The 19,124-nt window shown below is 28.5% G+C and overlaps 1 protein-coding gene across 2 annotated transcripts; it reads right to left on the bottom strand.

Annotated features, from left to right (window-relative positions):
* Positions 1-4,649: 4,649 nt before the first annotated feature.
* On the bottom strand, positions 4,650-17,081 carry LOC132936644 (arylsulfatase B-like). Of its 2 annotated transcripts, XM_061003399.1 has the most exons (9): positions 16,605-17,081; positions 11,404-11,563; positions 9,473-9,543; positions 9,231-9,383; positions 8,856-9,126; positions 8,195-8,361; positions 7,737-7,872; positions 6,190-6,345; positions 4,653-5,778 (listed from the first exon to the last, which is right to left on the bottom strand). In XM_061003399.1, the coding sequence occupies exons 1-9, from the start codon at positions 16,731-16,733 to the stop codon at positions 5,294-5,296; spliced, it is 1,728 nt and encodes a 575-aa protein (XP_060859382.1). In that variant the 5' UTR covers positions 16,734-17,081; the 3' UTR covers positions 4,653-5,293. The 2 variants fall into 2 exon arrangements, with proteins under 2 accessions (XP_060859383.1, XP_060859382.1); XM_061003400.1 differs by lacking the exons at positions 9,473-9,543; positions 11,404-11,563 and having other exon boundaries at positions 4,650-5,778.
* Positions 17,082-19,124: the final 2,043 nt, after the last annotated feature.

A 19,124-nucleotide genomic window follows, 5' to 3' on the forward strand; every position in this document is an offset into this window, starting at 1 on the left:
TTCGAAAAAATATAAATATAAAAATATTTTTATTACATATAAATCCATGCTTTTGTACCTAATTTATAAAACTTTTTTTTGGAATTTAATTTGTGGTTTTTGTGTGAACACTTTAATTAAAAATAAAAATAAGACTAACTTAATATTATGGTATTATTAATGTCAGTAAATATAGCCATTCTATATGTAATATTTTATGTGTGTAACTTATGTATCTTTATGTGTTTATATTGGAGTGATTTTTTTTTTTTTATTTAAAAGCCGATATTGGAGTGATATTTATGCCGATAGTCAATTATGATTGATCACAAATAAATGTTCATAGGTTTATTATTTACCTATATAACTATGATTTTTGTATATTGATCATAAAATGTCTACTAATGTGTCCTGTTTTGTTGACTAATCACTACCTACAAATTATTATGCCAATTGTCAATAGTTAAAATGATACTTATATGACATCTGTAATGGGTGGGTAATTAAATGGGTGGTCGGTTACTCGGTAAGTACCGTCAGACTGGTTAACTTGGAGCACACCATATCTTGTTATACGTGCCTCAGTATCATGCTATCATACTTAATATTTTTTTGATAAATATATAAGTAGGGAGGTAGATTGGAGATATTTAATTTCAATTTAGTACGTTTTATACTGGTCCATGATAAAAACGTTAATTGTTGCTTGATAATTGATTGGTTTTGGATTGTGTAATGTGTATAACATATAGGTAGTCATTGTATGACTGCTCTAAGTTTTAAACCACCCTGAGTAGGTAATTATGACTAAGGACTAAAGGTATCTAGGTATTAGGTATATATTTAATTTAAATATTTTCTACATATTGATAACCGTGAAACTAATCCAAGTTCCATGTCTGATAGTAGTAAAATAATGTAAATTGGAAATATATGATAGTAACAGGGTTGTGTGGTTGTATACAGAGATCGTTGAATGGTAAATTTCGATTTTCGGTATTATATTTTGACGCTACCGGCTCACTACCGATTCACTTCTATAGTTCTATACCTATTAGTAATTACTTATTATTTATTAATACCATTTAATGATAACTATTTTAGTTATTTGAATATGTTTACTAGATACTTTTTCAGTACGACAGTACCTACAAACAGTTACACAATAGTGGAAATGTCTGCTAATTGATTTTTAATTACTTCTAATAAGTAATAAAAGTTGATTAAATAAGGTGTTTTTTATTTTTTTGTTAAAAAAAAGAAAAAAAAATTCAAATTGTTATGTATGGATACTGTTATAATCTAGCCGTTGACTTAACCGCTTAGAATTATTAAGTTGCAGGTAGCAAGACCGATGTTGATTGGATTGATAGGATTTCGTGTAAATAATAATAGTCAGGTGTTGAAGTATAAGTTAAATTTATTAATTGTCACAGAAAACTCTCTAAGTCCAAAAATTCACACAATGTTCATACAGTCCAGCGTGAAGGTGCTCGCAAGTAGAATGAGTGTACACGTCTAATCTACAGGCCGTTTCGGGTCTGGTTTTATAGGGCCTCCTGCTCTCCTACTTCCCCCTAGTCTATCGATATATCTGTGGACCTCACATGACGTGATTCAAAATATTATCTATTCATTCCTACGCCTGGCTATTCCGAGAATCATGTCCCATTATTATCTTTACTATATATGTTATATGCCATCCGTTAATATTCAGATACTATGCGTTATTGATATATATTATAAATAATAATTATATATTATATTCACATGACTATGATATTGTTCATATTTCTACTGTCGGTTTTTTTATATAGTTGTTTAAAAAATGTGTACTACGGTTTAACTACTGTATTCTAAATATTAATTATAAGTGCTCGGCCATCTGATCGTAGATCGTCACCCCCTTTCTTATTGTGTGTGAATCTGCTTGTGTATGACTAATCATTGATTACTTTCTTAATATGTTTAGGTGAGGTTGTTCATCCCCATTAGAATGTGATCTCAAGGTTGCCTTGCTTTCATGTTGTATTTTAATTAGATTTTTGACACTGATTTAAATCACATACTATTCTTTATATAATCTTTTATGTTGTCTAATATACCTTCAGGCGAAACGATCACAATAATATAGTATGTATATTATTGGGCTCGTTACAATACTTACTAACTTAATACAAATAAATCTGTAACAAAACATAATCATTAAAAAAGTGATTCCTTACTAGAATGCCCGATTTAATTTCGTTATTACTTTATAACAAAAACAATATATGAAAGTATATTACCAAGTACGTTACCAAGCTTCAGTTCTGGTCAAAAAATTGTACATCACTCGCGGATAATTCAAATTCAGCATTCTTAATGGCACGCCTCTGGATATAACCCTCATATAAATCTTAGATTTAAAATAATTAAAAGATTTAAACCATTTCCAATTCCTCGAATCATAAGCTATAAAGACTAGGTACCAGTGGCGCAAATAGAGCTAAACTGTTTAGGGCCACTGGTCTGTAGTTCCCACCTGATATTACATAAAAAGTAACTCTTGGGGGTGATGCCCCACATCGACCATATATATTCACTTAAAAATATACAAAAAAAAAACAAATATATATTTACTCAAGTTTTATTTTTCACAGTAATTATAATATACTATCTTTGATAATCGGAATAAAAATCCACAGATTACAATATTACTCACAACCACATGAAAATTATTATTTTTAAAAACCAAATTATTAAAACTAATTAAAAATATAAATTTATAGTATTGGTATACTTATATCATTAAAAAAAATTAAAAATCTAGTAGGTAGGCATTAAAGAAACATTAAATTACTAACAAATTTATGTTCAAAGCTTAAAATATATAGGTTACCCATTGAATACAATTTAACTTACTTTTATATTTATATTATAATTTATAATAATAAATAAATAAATAAATAAATAATTTTCAAATATTAACAATAATATTTTGTTTTATATTATAGTATATTAAACATTTATTCCCAAAATAAAATATTACGATTCCTAATAATATGTTGACGATTATGTAAATATTTATAATTATTATTATTATTACGAGTCGTTTTTACAAGTTTTACTTATAGATACAATATTTAAAAGATTATAAAATAAAAAATAAAAATATTTCGAATGATCGATACGTCAAATAATACAAATCGTTAATGAATATAGGTACTAATCTTTTAAAAGAACCATTAACATACCTTATATGTTGTTTCTAATCGTGATATAAAACAAAATAATATTGAAAATATTTGAAAATTATTTATTATATATTAATTGTTTTAATGATAATACCTATACTAGAAGTATATATTTGTAACAACTAATAAATATTAAACATGTAATAATTACACTAATTAGCTTTTAAAAATGTTTAGATCAATCAATGTCATGTGAATGTCGGTAATATAATATTTTGTAGTCTGGGGTTCATTTTCCTAGAGTCGGGGATTTTTATTCTGCAATTCACTGTATGTGCCTATATTAAGTTCAGTGCATTGTGCCATTGTGCATATACTGTACAATTATGTATAATAATCTTACTAATATACCGAGATAAACCTAACCTAACCTTATAACAAATACAGGTATACTTTACCGTATATTTTATCATATGCAATATAAAATAATTACAAAAATTAAATAATTACATTTTTTTCCAAAAATATAAATAAGAAATACAGTTGAATTTTTAAAGGTTTATTGATGTATAGTTGCGCTTATGCTATGTAAGATGGGTTATAAAAATAATATTGTAATTAGAATAAGCACCGACATTAATTGTCGAATTATGTCAGGATAAATAATAAGAATATTATTACTATTATTATTATTATCAGAATAATATTCGAGAGCTGCAGTGGACAAATAACAAAGAATTTACTATACCATAAAATAAAGTCGTAGATATAGATAATATATCACACATAATCATATCCCATGATAATATTATAATATTAGGTAAGTGATCATAATTACAATAAACACTCTAGGGAGTGGCTCGCTAGTCGCTTTTATAAATTGCACATGGTGCCGCACAGTGGCCGGCCGCAAAATGTTTTGTATGCACAAAACTAAGAGCTCTATTAACAGTCTAAAAAGATTATGATTAGTATACATACGCTGCTTGTGAAACGTACATAATATGCTAGTAAGTCATTGAGTGCGTAGTGTAAATCAGGCGCGACCCTCAAGGGGTCGCCCTCCCCCCCCCCATTAAGTTGTGAGATGTTCTGTTTTTGATAATAGATAAATACATTTTATTAATATACACTTTGTTAATTGTTAAAAGCGGTATTCAAGACTAATTTTTCCCCTGGAAATTGGAATTGACCTGAAGACGCCCCTGATGTAAGTACACTACGACGTTCCATGTGTGATGATTTCCACACTCATATAGTCAGATATTTCTATATTTTGATTTTTACTATAGTAAGTACCTAATAACAATAATAATAAACAAAGCCAAATATCAATAGAATCGTTAAAAACAAGAACTAGGTATTAAATATTAATGATTTTCTAATTTTTTGACTGGTGATTGAATTTAGCACTCAATGCTAAAATGGGGCTAAATTGTAGTAGTGCCCCTCGCTTAAAAATTACACCAAAACCCACCTAATATTATAATATTATAATACGTATATTTCCAAACAGAAATTTTTTTTTAATAAATCGTTTTAATAGACAGATACAGTTTGGATATCTAGTTTTAAATCTTTATATTAAATAATTCGTGTCTGTGATTTTATACATTTGCGACAATTGCGTACGTATATTTGTTATTAGTTTTATATATTGTAGGTACATCACATAGGTATCTATATTACAATGTACAAATAATCTAGAAGATTTTTAACGTAAAAACACTATTTAAACATATATGTACCTAATCTTATTAAAACTCAATTTTTCAAATAGTTGTATTATTATTAACACATTGCCATAATAATTTTATAACATTTAAATTTAAATTATATTAATAGTAGTCACCTAGCTATTACACAATATTATTTTGCTACCTAACATAATTAAATTATTTTCTTCCGAACGTTTATCAATTATTATTACATTCTAACATTAGTATAATTATAATATTTTAATTATGTTACAATAAACATACATTGTTATCAATATTATTAGGTACAAGTACTACATGTTCATATTATTATAAATAATAATTATTAAAATATTATGTATGTTATAATTACACATTTATAATATTCATACAAACACGGCACAATATTAAATTAATAACAAATGATTATGGAAATTCTCTCTAAGCTTTGTCGAAGGGTTCCAGCCAAGGCTCCCAATAACCGGCAAATCGACGAGGATCCGCGTCGGGATCAACTATCGGAAACGGGGTTTGCATCGTAATTTCCTTTTTGAACCGTTCCAGCATGTGGATTGTCGCGTTCAGCGTTTGGGGGTTCTGCTTGGCCACATTTCGATACTCGCAGGGGTCTTGGAGGATATCGAAAAGACAGTACCCGTCAAAACATTCATACTGTTGGTCGGGATTTGAGTTGGATACGCGCTCTGGGCAAATTTGGCCGTCGACTTTAGCCAGTGAACGGGCAACGTAAAACACGTCTCGCGCCGTCGACGCGTTCATGCAACCGTCTTGGGTCAAACAATTAATTTCTGATAGACATTTACCGACGGCACTTGCCACCACACCGGACATATTATATTTGGGTCCTGCATTACCAGGGTCCCCGGCGTACTTGAGGTTGAAGACCATGTTATTTGTACGGTTACCTGTCAAAACACGTGGTTTGCTCATTGTTAATATTTAATAAAGGTAGCCGGTTATGTTTGTGTAAAATATAATCACAGCACTTGGGTCTGTGGGCTATGAGTGTAACTGTGCAAGTTAGAAGCGAGAAAGAAGTTGAGTTTAGTGGTTAAAAGTGCAAAACATTTACATAGGAACATATACATAGAAAGACATTTTCAATCACATTGCACTTCACATCGAAACATAGCAATATTATTTTTAGAATTTATGGGTTAATGTAATAGAAAAGAACAAATTCATTAATTCATTAATTATGGTATATTATAAATAGAACTATTTGTGGTTTTGTAGTTATAGTCTATAGATTTAACACTTTAACGGTAGGTACTTATCGTTTCATATCAACTAGATTTAGTATAAAAAAATTTTACTTTTCACAACTTTCCATTGGTTGAAAATTAAGGCTTCCTCTCCTCTTGTCTCGTCTATATTGATTAAAATCTTTGATCTTACTTGTTTTAAAGTATCAGTTAAGCTTTTCCACTGATCGACACCATCAATTTTACCTAAGTCTTCAATATTTCCGCCTAAAAATAAATCATTTGTTAATAAAAATTGGAGCTAACACTAAAAAGCTGATTAAATAAAAAAAACTTTGGAGACAGGGCCCCCAAACCGGCACTCTCAATTTTATTTTTAAATATTTTAAATATTATGGCGTTTAATTGTCCTAAGTCCCGGATGTATATTATAGGTACTCTGTTTAAATAACAATCGTATCTTCAAACCAATTAACTTCTATATAATAAATAACCTATCAAAAAAATAAAAATAAATATTTACCTAACTATACTATCCTTACCTAAGCCTATATGTACCAATTGGCTATTTCTAATTTAACTATATAATTAAGTTTTCAATTACCAACTAGTCAATTTTACATAATAATATAGTCTTTTCATTTACTTTCAATCAATTTACAAAAAACATTTTCTTTCTGTTTACACGAGTAGCTCAACTTTGAGGGTAGATAGCTGTAAGAACTAGGATCTAGTCGGGAGATCAAAATTGAATATTCTCAGAACTCATCAAAATAATCTGAACAAAAAAAAATGACTGAAAACCCGGAACTTTTACGCAAATCTATTTTATTTTATTTTTAAGACTAGAGAGACTTAACATTTTTACCAAATATTCATAATAGCATTTACTAGACTTGACATAATTATCAAAATATATACAGGTCAATTCATAACTTTTATTTTTTTTTATTGATTTAAGAAGTTATAAGTTATAATAGTTATAAGTTATTTAAAAGTATACTTTTTGTTCACGAGTAAAAAAGCATGAAAAATATGTTAACTAATATATTAAGGTTCCTCTTGTTTGTACCTCGATAAATTATAAAAAAACATCGTCAAAAATGTTGTTAACATTTGTAAATATATGTATTTAAAATTGCAACAAATATAAATAATATATGTAGTGTTGTTTAAATGTCATACATGCTTGTAATAAGTAGGTAGGTATATTTTGTTATATGAAAAGTACTCAACCTCTTAGGTAACGGGTTGTATACTTGTAAATAATTTTATCAAAGTAGGTACCTATTTTGTGTGCCTAACTATAAATAAATATGTATAGATCTAAAGACATACAGTGATAAATTGAAAATGGAACCATTGGAAACTGTGATTTAACTAAATGTAACTTCCTATTTACAATAAAAAGTAACTGGCTAATCAATTGCATATTAGGTAGGTACCTATTTAATATGATGATTATATTACCTATATATCTACTTATTTCATCTACTGTCATATTTACAATATCCATGAGTCATGACATTGATTTATTTAATTAGAATATAAACGCATATAAACGGTAAAGCTAGTCCTAAACATTATGTCATTATTTAGGTGCCCTTGTAAACTTTATACTCGAATAATAATCGATGAAAATTGTTAAATTTATTTACCTGCTGCTGTATATAAAGTGGGCAACCAATCAGTAATATGAAATAAATTGTTAGAAACAATGTTTTTTTCTTTCAACCATGGACTCCATATCGCAGCAACCCCACGAACTCCGCCTTCAAGTACTGATGCTTTTTTCTAAATTTAATAAAATGTCAAACCTTTTTATAATGAATTTATTGACTGAATATTATTTTGTAATTTTGTTTAGCTTCTAAAACTAAGAAAAAATTTCATATTTTTTTTATTATGATCTATCTCAAATGGCGAAATATTATGACTTTACCAATTATTGGTACAGTAATTGGTAATTTTGTACCTCCACCTATTTGCAATCACCAGTTATTTTCTTGATCCAATTACAATTTCCGAGACGCTGCTTTACACGACAAAAAAAACACTCAAACCACGACACATGTAGTTAATAATATTTTAATAAATGTCATAAAATAAATCATACCCCTCTCAAAGGCCAATTTGATCCAAAGTTATCATGACCCCATAACGGATCGTCCGTTGGCGCACCGTTGTCTGACATAAACACCACAATAGAATTTTCTAGCATTTCATTTTCGTGTAGTGATTTGATTATTTTTCCAACAGAGTCGTCCAAAGAAGTCACCATACCTGAAATTCGTGCACCATAAATGTCACTATAATATTGTGCGTGGGTATTTCCATCGAGAAAATATGCAAAATTATTTCATCAACAACAAGATAGGGCCGGCGCATTATGCATAATTGATTGATAGAAAGGAGACGCATGGTCAAATATTGCAGATCCCAAATAACAAATTTATCGACAATTTTTTTTCATGATTTTGCCATCAAGATGGTGTCAGGTCATTGGGTTTGGTATCCTAAAATTGGACGGCATTCGTTCTCAAAATAATGCAGTAAGCCATACAACCGAAGCGAAACATTGTTTTCTCATTAATAAACGTTTTTTGCGCGCTCATTGTTTTAGATCTGGTACACAAATAAAAAAACGTTATAAAATTGATAGAAAAGAATCTGTTGTTACTTACCTGACTGTATAAATAAGTAAATAAAATTGAACAAGAAAGAAAATTGGAAATTAAAAATAGTCCTGTTGCTTAATATAACAATATTATTCTCACCTGCATAAAGTCTTCTGTTTTCGTTTTCAATATAACCGAATGCCTCGTCATTGTAGGTTTTATTCAAGACTTCCAAGTGATTTGGTCCACTATTTCCTGAATGAACGGCCAAATGACTTACCATTAAAAACATTTTAGTGTTTTCCCGTTTACTTGCTTCTATGATTTTACGAGCTTCTTCTGTAAAAACATCAGTTGCATACCGATCGCGGTCCATCTCATTTCCCGCCCTTTCGAACCCACGCCTGGCATCGATACCACTCATTGTTTGCTATAATTTAATTATCAATAACAGATGTATAATATGATCGAACGTAAGCGAATTAAATAGGTACTTCCAGATAAACTTATAAACCGTAGAAAAATATTGTTTACCGTAGCGTGTGTGCTGTTTCTATAACTAATAAACCCGTTCCAGTAACCGAAATGACTGTCGAATCCTCTTTTTGTGGGAGTGAAACGTTTTTGGTGACAGCCCAAGTGCCATTTTCCAACCAAGTGTGTTGAATAGCCCAACTCTTTCAGATACTTTAAATTAATTTAAAAAAAACATTTAAAGTAGCGATGACTGTACTATAACAAATGATTTAATAACAAATGAATTCAGTCATGTTTACTTGCGGTAAAATTGTTTCATTTGTTGGAAGTGCTGAAGCTTTGCCAGAAGCAATGGGTGGACCTTGAAGGCCTAACAACGTATAAATTAGTGATTTGATATGTACCCAATATAATAGTCATAGTTAAGTACTTAATATTTTGAATCGTTATTCAATATATTTGGAATATAGTGTTTAGGGAGTTCATAAATTGCGCTAAAACTTTTTCATATACCAATTAATAATTATACTGCGCTCGGTCATTTTCAGGGTCAATAGACTAATTGCGCTAAATAACAGCCTATGAATACTATAAATACGTTAATACTATGAAAAGCATGCGTGGATAGCGTTTAAGATTTAGAGAGCTATGGCCAAAAATATGTAATTATAATTTCTCTGTAGAATTAAATCCAACAGGTAATTACGCAAAGTTTATTAGTCAGTCAGTCAGACATCAGCTTCTGTTATATGTATAGATTTAAAAAAATAAATACATTTCTTTAACACGGGACAAAACGCAATTTATTGAACGTTATTAAACATATTTTTCTTCAATACAATAGGAACTTATATTATGATAAAATTAATTGTTTTTACTAACTACACGTTGCCTAACTATATTTAACGTTGTTAATACAAATAATATGTAAGTACTTCTTAATGAGTCCGGATCCGTTTGCAGCGGCTGACGAAAAATAAATTCTGAAAATACCCCTTGAATTCTATTAACTAAATGTTATAATTTACTATAGTAAATAAATATTATACAAAGCTATTAACAAGGCTCGGAACTTTAAGCACTAAAAAGTACTCAAATATGTGTATACATATGCGTAATAAACTTCACTATATGTGATTTAATATGCAGTAAAAATTTGGAAAATATGCAAAAATATGCAATTTACTAAAGAAAATATAATGTAGGTATGTAATACGTGAAGGTACTTTTTTAAAAAAAATTTTGACATTCGATACAATATTATTAATAGTGTTAAATTGTCCGTGAACCTCTTCAGAAGTCCTATGGAAACCGTAGCAGCGCATGTCACGTAAATCATTTTCCAGTATAAAGGACTAAGTGATTTTCCATACTTAACCATATAAGGCACCGCATCCGATAGCATTACAAAAATATCCGTTGATGAATTAATTAGTGTCATACCTGTATCTAATATTTTTTTGTCGAACTATGAGTTTCTAAAAAAAAATTTGTTTTTTGTTAAATCTATAAAAATGCATATAAATATTCTTAAGCCTAATATATGTGAATTCGTACGAAAAATATCGAACACATGTACATATGCTATACTGACTTAAAATATAAGCCGCGCAATTGGTATACTGACCCTAAAATACAAATTTAGTTTTAGGCGCAACTAGTCCAAGCCCCAATACCCGGAATATAGAGTGTAACAGAAATACCTAACAAATGAAATAACTTTTATTTAATCAATATTTAAAAATATATTTTTTTTAATAGTTTATAAACACTTACGTTATATGTAAAATGTATTATAGTATACAATTTTTTCTTTTTAGTATCAAAAATAAAAAATTGAATTAAATTAAATTCTTTTTATGGAAATTCATAATAGCCAATTTGCAAATTCTAAATTTTTAGACAAAGATTGATTGTAAAGACGTTTAATTACTAATTGATTGTAAATCAATAAGTATTTTATTTTTACAATTTATTTAAAATCAATATATTTTTGGAGTAAATTAATTTGAAACGTAATAATGTATTTCAAAATATTCTTTTAGGGAATTTCCTAACAAATATATTTCTGAAATTATTTAGATATTGTCATACGTTTAATAAATATAAATTTTGTTTTTTCTAGGTCTTTCTTTACACTCTGTATGTACCTAAGCAATCAACATGGCTGTGACATAATTACATAATTACGTTTACCTATTATTACTTATTAGAGACCAAGTGAACCTACCATAGCGAATCGGGTATTTTCCGGTAAGCAAAGCAGCCCTCGATGGAGTACAAGTTGGCTGGACATAATGCCGATTCAATATCGCACCATTATAAGCAAGTGCATCGATATTCGGCGTGGGTATCTGTATAGATCCGTGAAATCCAACATCATTCCAACCCTGTTTAAATACATTAAGTCAGCAGATCCCAAACTGTGCACTATACAAACTGGTCTCTAAGGGCACTTCAAGCAGTTTTCAGGGACCCCACGGTACACGGTTTATAAGGATTTATTTACAATTTATTGAAATTATTTTTGATTTTTTGTTAATTTAAAATTGAATCTTATAAAAATATAATTTAGGATTTTCGGCTTACACTGCAGCTAAAACCAAATGCCCCAACCGCATCAACATATAATCTGGCCTCTACCCTATAAAACTAGACATTTTTATCAGACTACATTTCCTGATCAATGACATGTACTTTAAATGGTAGTGAGGTGGGGAGTGAATATTCATTGATACCAATTTTCTTTTTAAATTTTTTTTTATACACTATTGTATTTTCGTATTAACTATTGAGTATGAATTATTATTTAAAAATTAAAGCAATAATAATTATATAATTCTATATTTATATCATATAATATACAATGTTGAGTATTGAGTTCATAATGATAATAATTTATGTTTATTTATTGGAATACAGTCAAGCATATAAAATATACATTTATAATTTACAATAATTCTGAAGACGATAGAGGAAATGATATAGAACTAATAACTACAGTTTGTAGTTTTATGTTTTATTTCAGTATTAAAAATACCTAACCACAACCATGCGTCGACATGGCATAGCAACGAAATAGTTTTGAGTATTATGGACTATCGTAAATATTACAATTTAAAAAATAAATATGGTATTGCAATTGAACCTCTATTATTTACAATATTGTATTTAGGTATTTAGGTGAGCATTAACTTGTTAAAAAGTTAATCGTGGTCGCGGGAGGGGGTGACTGGGGAGAGTATACCTGCACTGCAGGCAGACGAATTAGGTACCTAACAATAAGTAAACTTAACCTTAGTTAAAGTAACACAAGTATAGCGACTCCCGTCGCCTACCGGCACCGGTCGCCAGACTCGGTGGCCTGCAGTTAAGGTAACATAAGTAGGTATATAACGGCGAGGGGTGACCGGGTCACAATACTCGAGGTTCCGTGGACCTCTCGTAAGTCGTAACAATGCCATTTAAAAAAGTATAGTATAGTAAGCAACCTTGGTTATAGTACCATTATTCTGTGCGAAACGCAAATAAAATGAGTTGAAACAGAAAACCGTGATACAGACGAACAGCTCATATTATCAGTCATATACTGTCATATCTATAACTGATAAGTCATTCTCGTTCATATGTTCCGATTGATAAATTATATTGTGACCAATTAACTTATGTTAATTATACTTATTAATTATAATTTATATTAATATAATTATACTAATTAACTTATGTACTAAACCTCCTATTACTATTCAGTATAGTCTATACTAGAATAATTGTTGATCGATTGATATCGTTTGAACTGCGACAAAATATTTTATTCAACCCATAAGCGAGTTCAGACTTTGGTGGCCGAGGGGGCATAACACATTTTTAAATTGTGAGACCTATTTTTTTAGGCATGAAAAAATATTCATTTTTTATATTACAAAATTCACAATGGTAGGAATATTTTTTAATTATGATCAAAAAGCATAACCATTGTCAAAACAACAAAAATACTTTTTTTCCATCCATTATACAAGGTAAACATCATACAAATTGTAAAACTATTAACTAATCAGTAATAAATATTTTGAGTTTCTGACAAAATTTTAATTATTTAAATAAGTCGTAAAATATCTAAAAACATTTTTGAAATGATAATCGGTATAATTGTATATTTTCAGCCGATGAAACCATATGATAATATAATCATTAATTAATAAATGCGTAACTAAAAAAATTACAATCAATCAAAATCTATTATAGGTACGCTGCAGGGTACACACCGCACGACTTTTTTTTTATCCTAGCATGATTTTGTTGGTGGCACAGTCTGCGGGAGGGGGGGCAGTGCCCACCCGGCCCCTCCCGTAAACACGCTTATGGTTTAACCTAACCTAAGAGCAAAATCAAAAACTAAACGTAGTAAAATCAAGAGCGTTCTGCGAATGCGTAAAAACGCAGAATTCGAAACTGCCTTAGGCTATAATTGCAAAATGAAGTCCGACTATCTAATTTTGATTGCACCATCGTTCTTAACTCGTTGAAGTACATAAGTTTCAAAATATATATATATATATATATATACATTCGTTAAAGGCACAGTAAACTAGAGTGATGCGTGAATGTGTAAAAATCGCAAAATAGGGAACTTTATAGGCCATAACTTCGAAACTAAGTCCGAAGCCAAATTCTGACTTCACCATAGTATTCAGTATAGTTGTTAACTATAAGGGTCTAACAAAAAAAAATTTAAAAAAGGGTGTCCGGTAAAGTAACAAGTTACCCAGTTTACCAAATAATAAATTTAACTTGATAAGTACCTAAGTTCAATTTTAACTTAACTCAGATTAAAAAAAAGGTGGATAAGTGTATGTCGCTCTGCTGTACAGTAGGTTACAAGTGGGTCACTGTAATGGATGGTGTTAAATTTGAATTCAATGATATAATATCATTGTATAAGAAAAACGATTCTGAGCGAAAACGGTCAGTCAGCCTATGATTTTTACCAAGTATATTTGATGATATTATTGTGAATAAAGTAATTTATATATAACCTATTTACGTGGAGCCTTGTTTTAAATTTTCAATCCTTAGCCATAAAAGTTAAAAATTTTATACATTTTTAACCACAAAATAATTAATAAATTATAAATTTGATAAATGTTGTCAAAATTTGAAATTTAAATGCTTATAAAAAAAAATTGTGACTATGTATTTTTAATATTTTTCAACTGCTATTAGAACGATATATCAGGAGCCTTATATTAAATTTTCACGCTTTTTTACCCAACAAATAAAAATTTATTGATATTAATAGAAAAAAAAAACTAAAAATATTGAAAACTGACAATGTCCGTAAACAGCTCAAAAAGAGTCAAAATATTTTCAACATTTTATGGTGTATAGAAAATGCTAATATAAACATTCAGTGAAATTTTCAAGTATCTACAGTCATTCGTTTTTTAATTACAATAAAATAAGAAAATTGTTACATGAGAAATCGAGTAAATATCAAATGTTGTAAAAATATAAATTTCAGACGCTCATACAAATTTAATTTAAGTTTCTTCTAGACATTTTTTTTTTGATAAGGGTAGACAAACTTATGAGTAATCTTATATTACATTTTCAAATCTTAGATTTAAAAAGAAAAATTTTTATGAATTCTCAACTCAAAATAATTTGCTATTTTCTTGATTTTTCTGTATTTTGTCAAAATTTGAACTTTAAATACTTATAAATAAAAACCGTGACTAAGGATTTTTAATTTTTTTCATCTGCCTTTGAAACAATAACCTAGGAGCCTTCTATTAAATTTTCAAGCTTTTTTACTCAACAGATAAAATTTTATTGATATTTATAGAAAAAAAAATTAAAAAAATTGATAACTGACAATGGCCGTAAACAGCTCAAAAAGAGTCAAAATATTTTCAAAAATTTATGGTGTATAGAAAATGCTAATATCAACATTCAGTCAAAATTTCATATCTATGGTCATTTGTTTAAGAGTTACACCAAAAACCAAAATCGATTTTCTCGAAAACAGATTTTGCGTAAAAATTCCCGTTTTTCCTTAATTTTTCTTTTGTTTTTCACGTTGCTTTTGAAAACTACTGGGAAATTTTTACTTTTGACCCCCCAAAGTACCAACTAGATTCACTTTCCTATCAGAAAAGTTACTGTTGAATAAAATCCAAGCATTTTTAGTGTCCTAAAAGGTGATGACAGACACAAAAATAAATAAATAAATAAAAAAATAAAAAATAAAATGAAATAAAAAAAAAAATAAAAAAAAACACACATCATTTTAAATCAATACATCGCTTCGCTCAGAATCTAAAATCCAATCGTTTGACGCTTAGAGCCGCCTTTTATCGTGTCTGTGTACACGATAAATAATCAAAACAATGTTTTTCAGCTTTGTTGAAAATGTCCGTAAACAGCTCAAAATAAGTCAAAATATTTGGAAAATGTTATGGTGCATAGAAAATGCTAATATAAACATTCAGTCAAAATTTCATGTCCCTACGGTCATTTGTTTTAGAGTCACACCAAAAACCAAAATCGATTTTCTCGAAAACAGATTTTGCGTAAAAATTCCCGTTTTTCCTTAATTTTTCTTTTGTTTTTCACGTCGCTTTTCAAAACTACTGGGAAATTTTTACAAAGTACCAACTAGATTCACTTTCCTATCAGAAAAGTTACTATTGAAGAAAATCCAAGCACTTTTACTGTCCTAAAAGGTGATGACAGACACAAAAATAAAAAAAAAATAAAACAAAAAACACACATCATTGTAAAATCAATACATTCATCGCTTCGCTCAGAATCTAAAAGTTAATCTAAATTTTTTAATTAGTATGTTGATTACATAAAGAGTGACTGCGTTATATCTAATTTCCAAAATGATAATAAACAATGTTATTGAACTTTCTCGTAATAATTAACAGTTTTTGTTCCTATCTAATCTACTCAAATATAATTATTTGCAAAATTATTTTATCAAGAAATATAACAAAAATGTTTGTATTATTATAGTATTTAATTATTTTTATTTTTATTTTAGTATTAATATTTACGTATAAAATAACCACACAAACAAAAATTTTAAAAAATTTAACTTGATGGATTCTTTTTTAAATAATTTGAGCCGAAATTAAGTTATTTTAACAAACAATTAAACTAGTTAAGTTCATAAGTTGATTAGAAAATTAACTAACTAGTTAAGTTAATGCCTACCTTTGACTACTGAGCAGCTGAGCGGTCACCTACTTTCCCCTTTTTGAAATACATCTATTGCAACCTAGGTAGGTACACCTTTTTTTAACTGTACATGACAAATATTTTTTCAACACGTAGTTTAGATTTAACTTTGGTATTATATTTCACATTACACTAATATAGCAGTTTAATCTGTCTATACAATAAACATAATATTAGGATACTAACCAAATCATCGGCAATGATGACAACAATATGAGGTCGTTTTTTGAGTTCTCGTAGCAAAACGTTATCGGTTAGCTGTAAGTTTACGATTAATATCAATATACCAGTTATACGGCTATTGGACAAGTCCATGATGATCCGTGGTCCGACGAGTGATATATTTTAATGATCTGTACGCGAGTAGCTATATTATACAGTTTGGAGACGGATCGAGAGAAAATAAAATAGACCGATTTCGTTGATCTGGCGTAAATTTTAATAATTACATAATATTGCGTTGTTAGATAAGACGATTGGTTAACGACCGCGAATTGTCGAGTTAAAACTGTAGGTACGCACAAGTGTCAGCTCGGATGTAACGTGATTTGAATTTATCGGACCTACATAATTATTGTTTTATTGAAAATATTTATTTTATTATATTATACAATTGAATACTGCAATGTTACAATATTATATTATATTATCATTATTAACTTATTTCAGCAAATTCCGATTAACCAAAAGCACGGACGTATAATGTACCTATATAGATTATGTATAGATTAGTCCATGGTCAAAAGTCAATATGGTAATAATTGATAAGTGACGGCTATAGCTTATTATCACCTTTAAGAGTACATACTACGTTTTCACATATAAATGTTTAATCAAAAATCATTATACAAATATTATAAACTATATATATATATATATATATATATATATACAGAGTAATTCTTTTATCGTTAAACACTCATTATTTCAAGAAGTGTAAATGTTTTTAAAAATTTTATTTTCCATAGTTTCGAGTCGTTTAAAAAACAAAGTTTTTATTAAAAAATTATGTTTTATATATTTTTTATCGTTAGCGTTACATTTTTAAGTTTTTTTACTTTTTTGAATGAAAACAGAGTTTTAATTTCATATTCCACAGCAGAATATTTGTCTAAGTATTTCAAAACATCGAAAAATCGAATTTAGGGTGAGTAATTTATAAGTTATAAGTATTTAAAGTTTTATGAGCGGAGTGGAGTGGTAATGGGTTACTCTGCGAAATGTTTGGCTACTACTCCGCTCATCTAAACTTTAAATAAACGTTGATTTTTTGATTAACATGGATTTCGTTTAATGTATTGCAATAATGGGTAGGCACGTAGGCGCAAATAGTGGGGCTGGGGTCCTTAGTCCCCCTAGAATTTCTATAGCCCCCCGAACAAAAAACTAATGATTTAACTACTATAATTTAAAAGTATCATAAGAGTATCAATTATAGACTTGATCTACAGCTCCCCCCAAATTTTAAACACTATTTACGCCTATGGGTAGGCACCGCTATAGGTAATTAATGAATATGATACGAAATCTTAGATGAAGCCGTATTTTATGTTTTACGTATGTACTAAGTTTATGTCTGATATAATGTCGACAAAATCATATTTTTTAAAAATCACAATTAATTAACGAAAGCGTATCTATAAATGTTATTTAAAGTATTATTAATTTAGGCATTAACGCATTATGAAAATAAATTAATATAATTTAATGTACCTACTTACCTTACCTATTTATAATTTTTGAGCCAACAAAATAATGTTGATACTAAGAATATTATCATATACATGCCTTAGAATAAAATACAATAATACCTGCGTTATTGAACATAAATACATAATACGTATTCGTATTGTCTTATTATGGTATTTGCTTATAAAGTTAAGTTATACTTTTATACGTCATACGTTTGATAAACATTTAGTTTATTGAAAAAATACAAAATAATTTGAAAAATGTTGAAAAAAATTAAAATATGTATGATAGAAAGCTACAGCAATTTACCGAAAATGTACGTCATGTTTTATTTTGTTAAAATATATATGAAATGTATTGATTGAAATTATAGATAGACGAAAAATGTCACATAATAATGTATAAGTAACTATAGGTATTCATTTTATGTAGATTATATAGTTAATAGTTTTGATATTTGATTATGACAATATGACATTATTACTTCATTATCCTTTAAGTTTAAGAAAACTACTTGAAAAAATATAAAAAAAGTATTGGGAATTCGATAGATTTACCTGTTTTTGCACATTAAACAATTTTGCCGACATGTAAAAACATTTTTAGGGAGATATGTAGACAGGGGGGAAGCCCTTTTTGAGTATATTTTATGAATTATATTGAAAAAAGCAGTGACAAGTAATAGTAATTTGTAAACACTGTAAAACTCTTATAATTAACAATTAATCCTATAATTATATACCTAGCTTAAAATAATTATAGTTATTATACATAATTAAGATTTTGTCTCTGCAATGCAATTCTTTTCTTCGGGTATTTTTAAAGTAAGTGTTTGTAATACAAATGATTACCTAATATAGTAATATGGTTAGTGTTGAATAAATTAAAAATTGCACATAGTATTTATTCTTAGTTTCTTATTCCTATAAATAGCTTAAATTAAAATATTTATCATAATTTTATCATGTACAGAGAACTAAACTTTTGGTGACAATGTCAAGTATCTTCAATTGT

This window comes from Metopolophium dirhodum, chromosome 1 (assembly GCF_019925205.1).
Source record: "Metopolophium dirhodum isolate CAU chromosome 1, ASM1992520v1, whole genome shotgun sequence".
NCBI lineage: Eukaryota > Metazoa > Arthropoda > Insecta > Hemiptera > Aphididae > Metopolophium > Metopolophium dirhodum.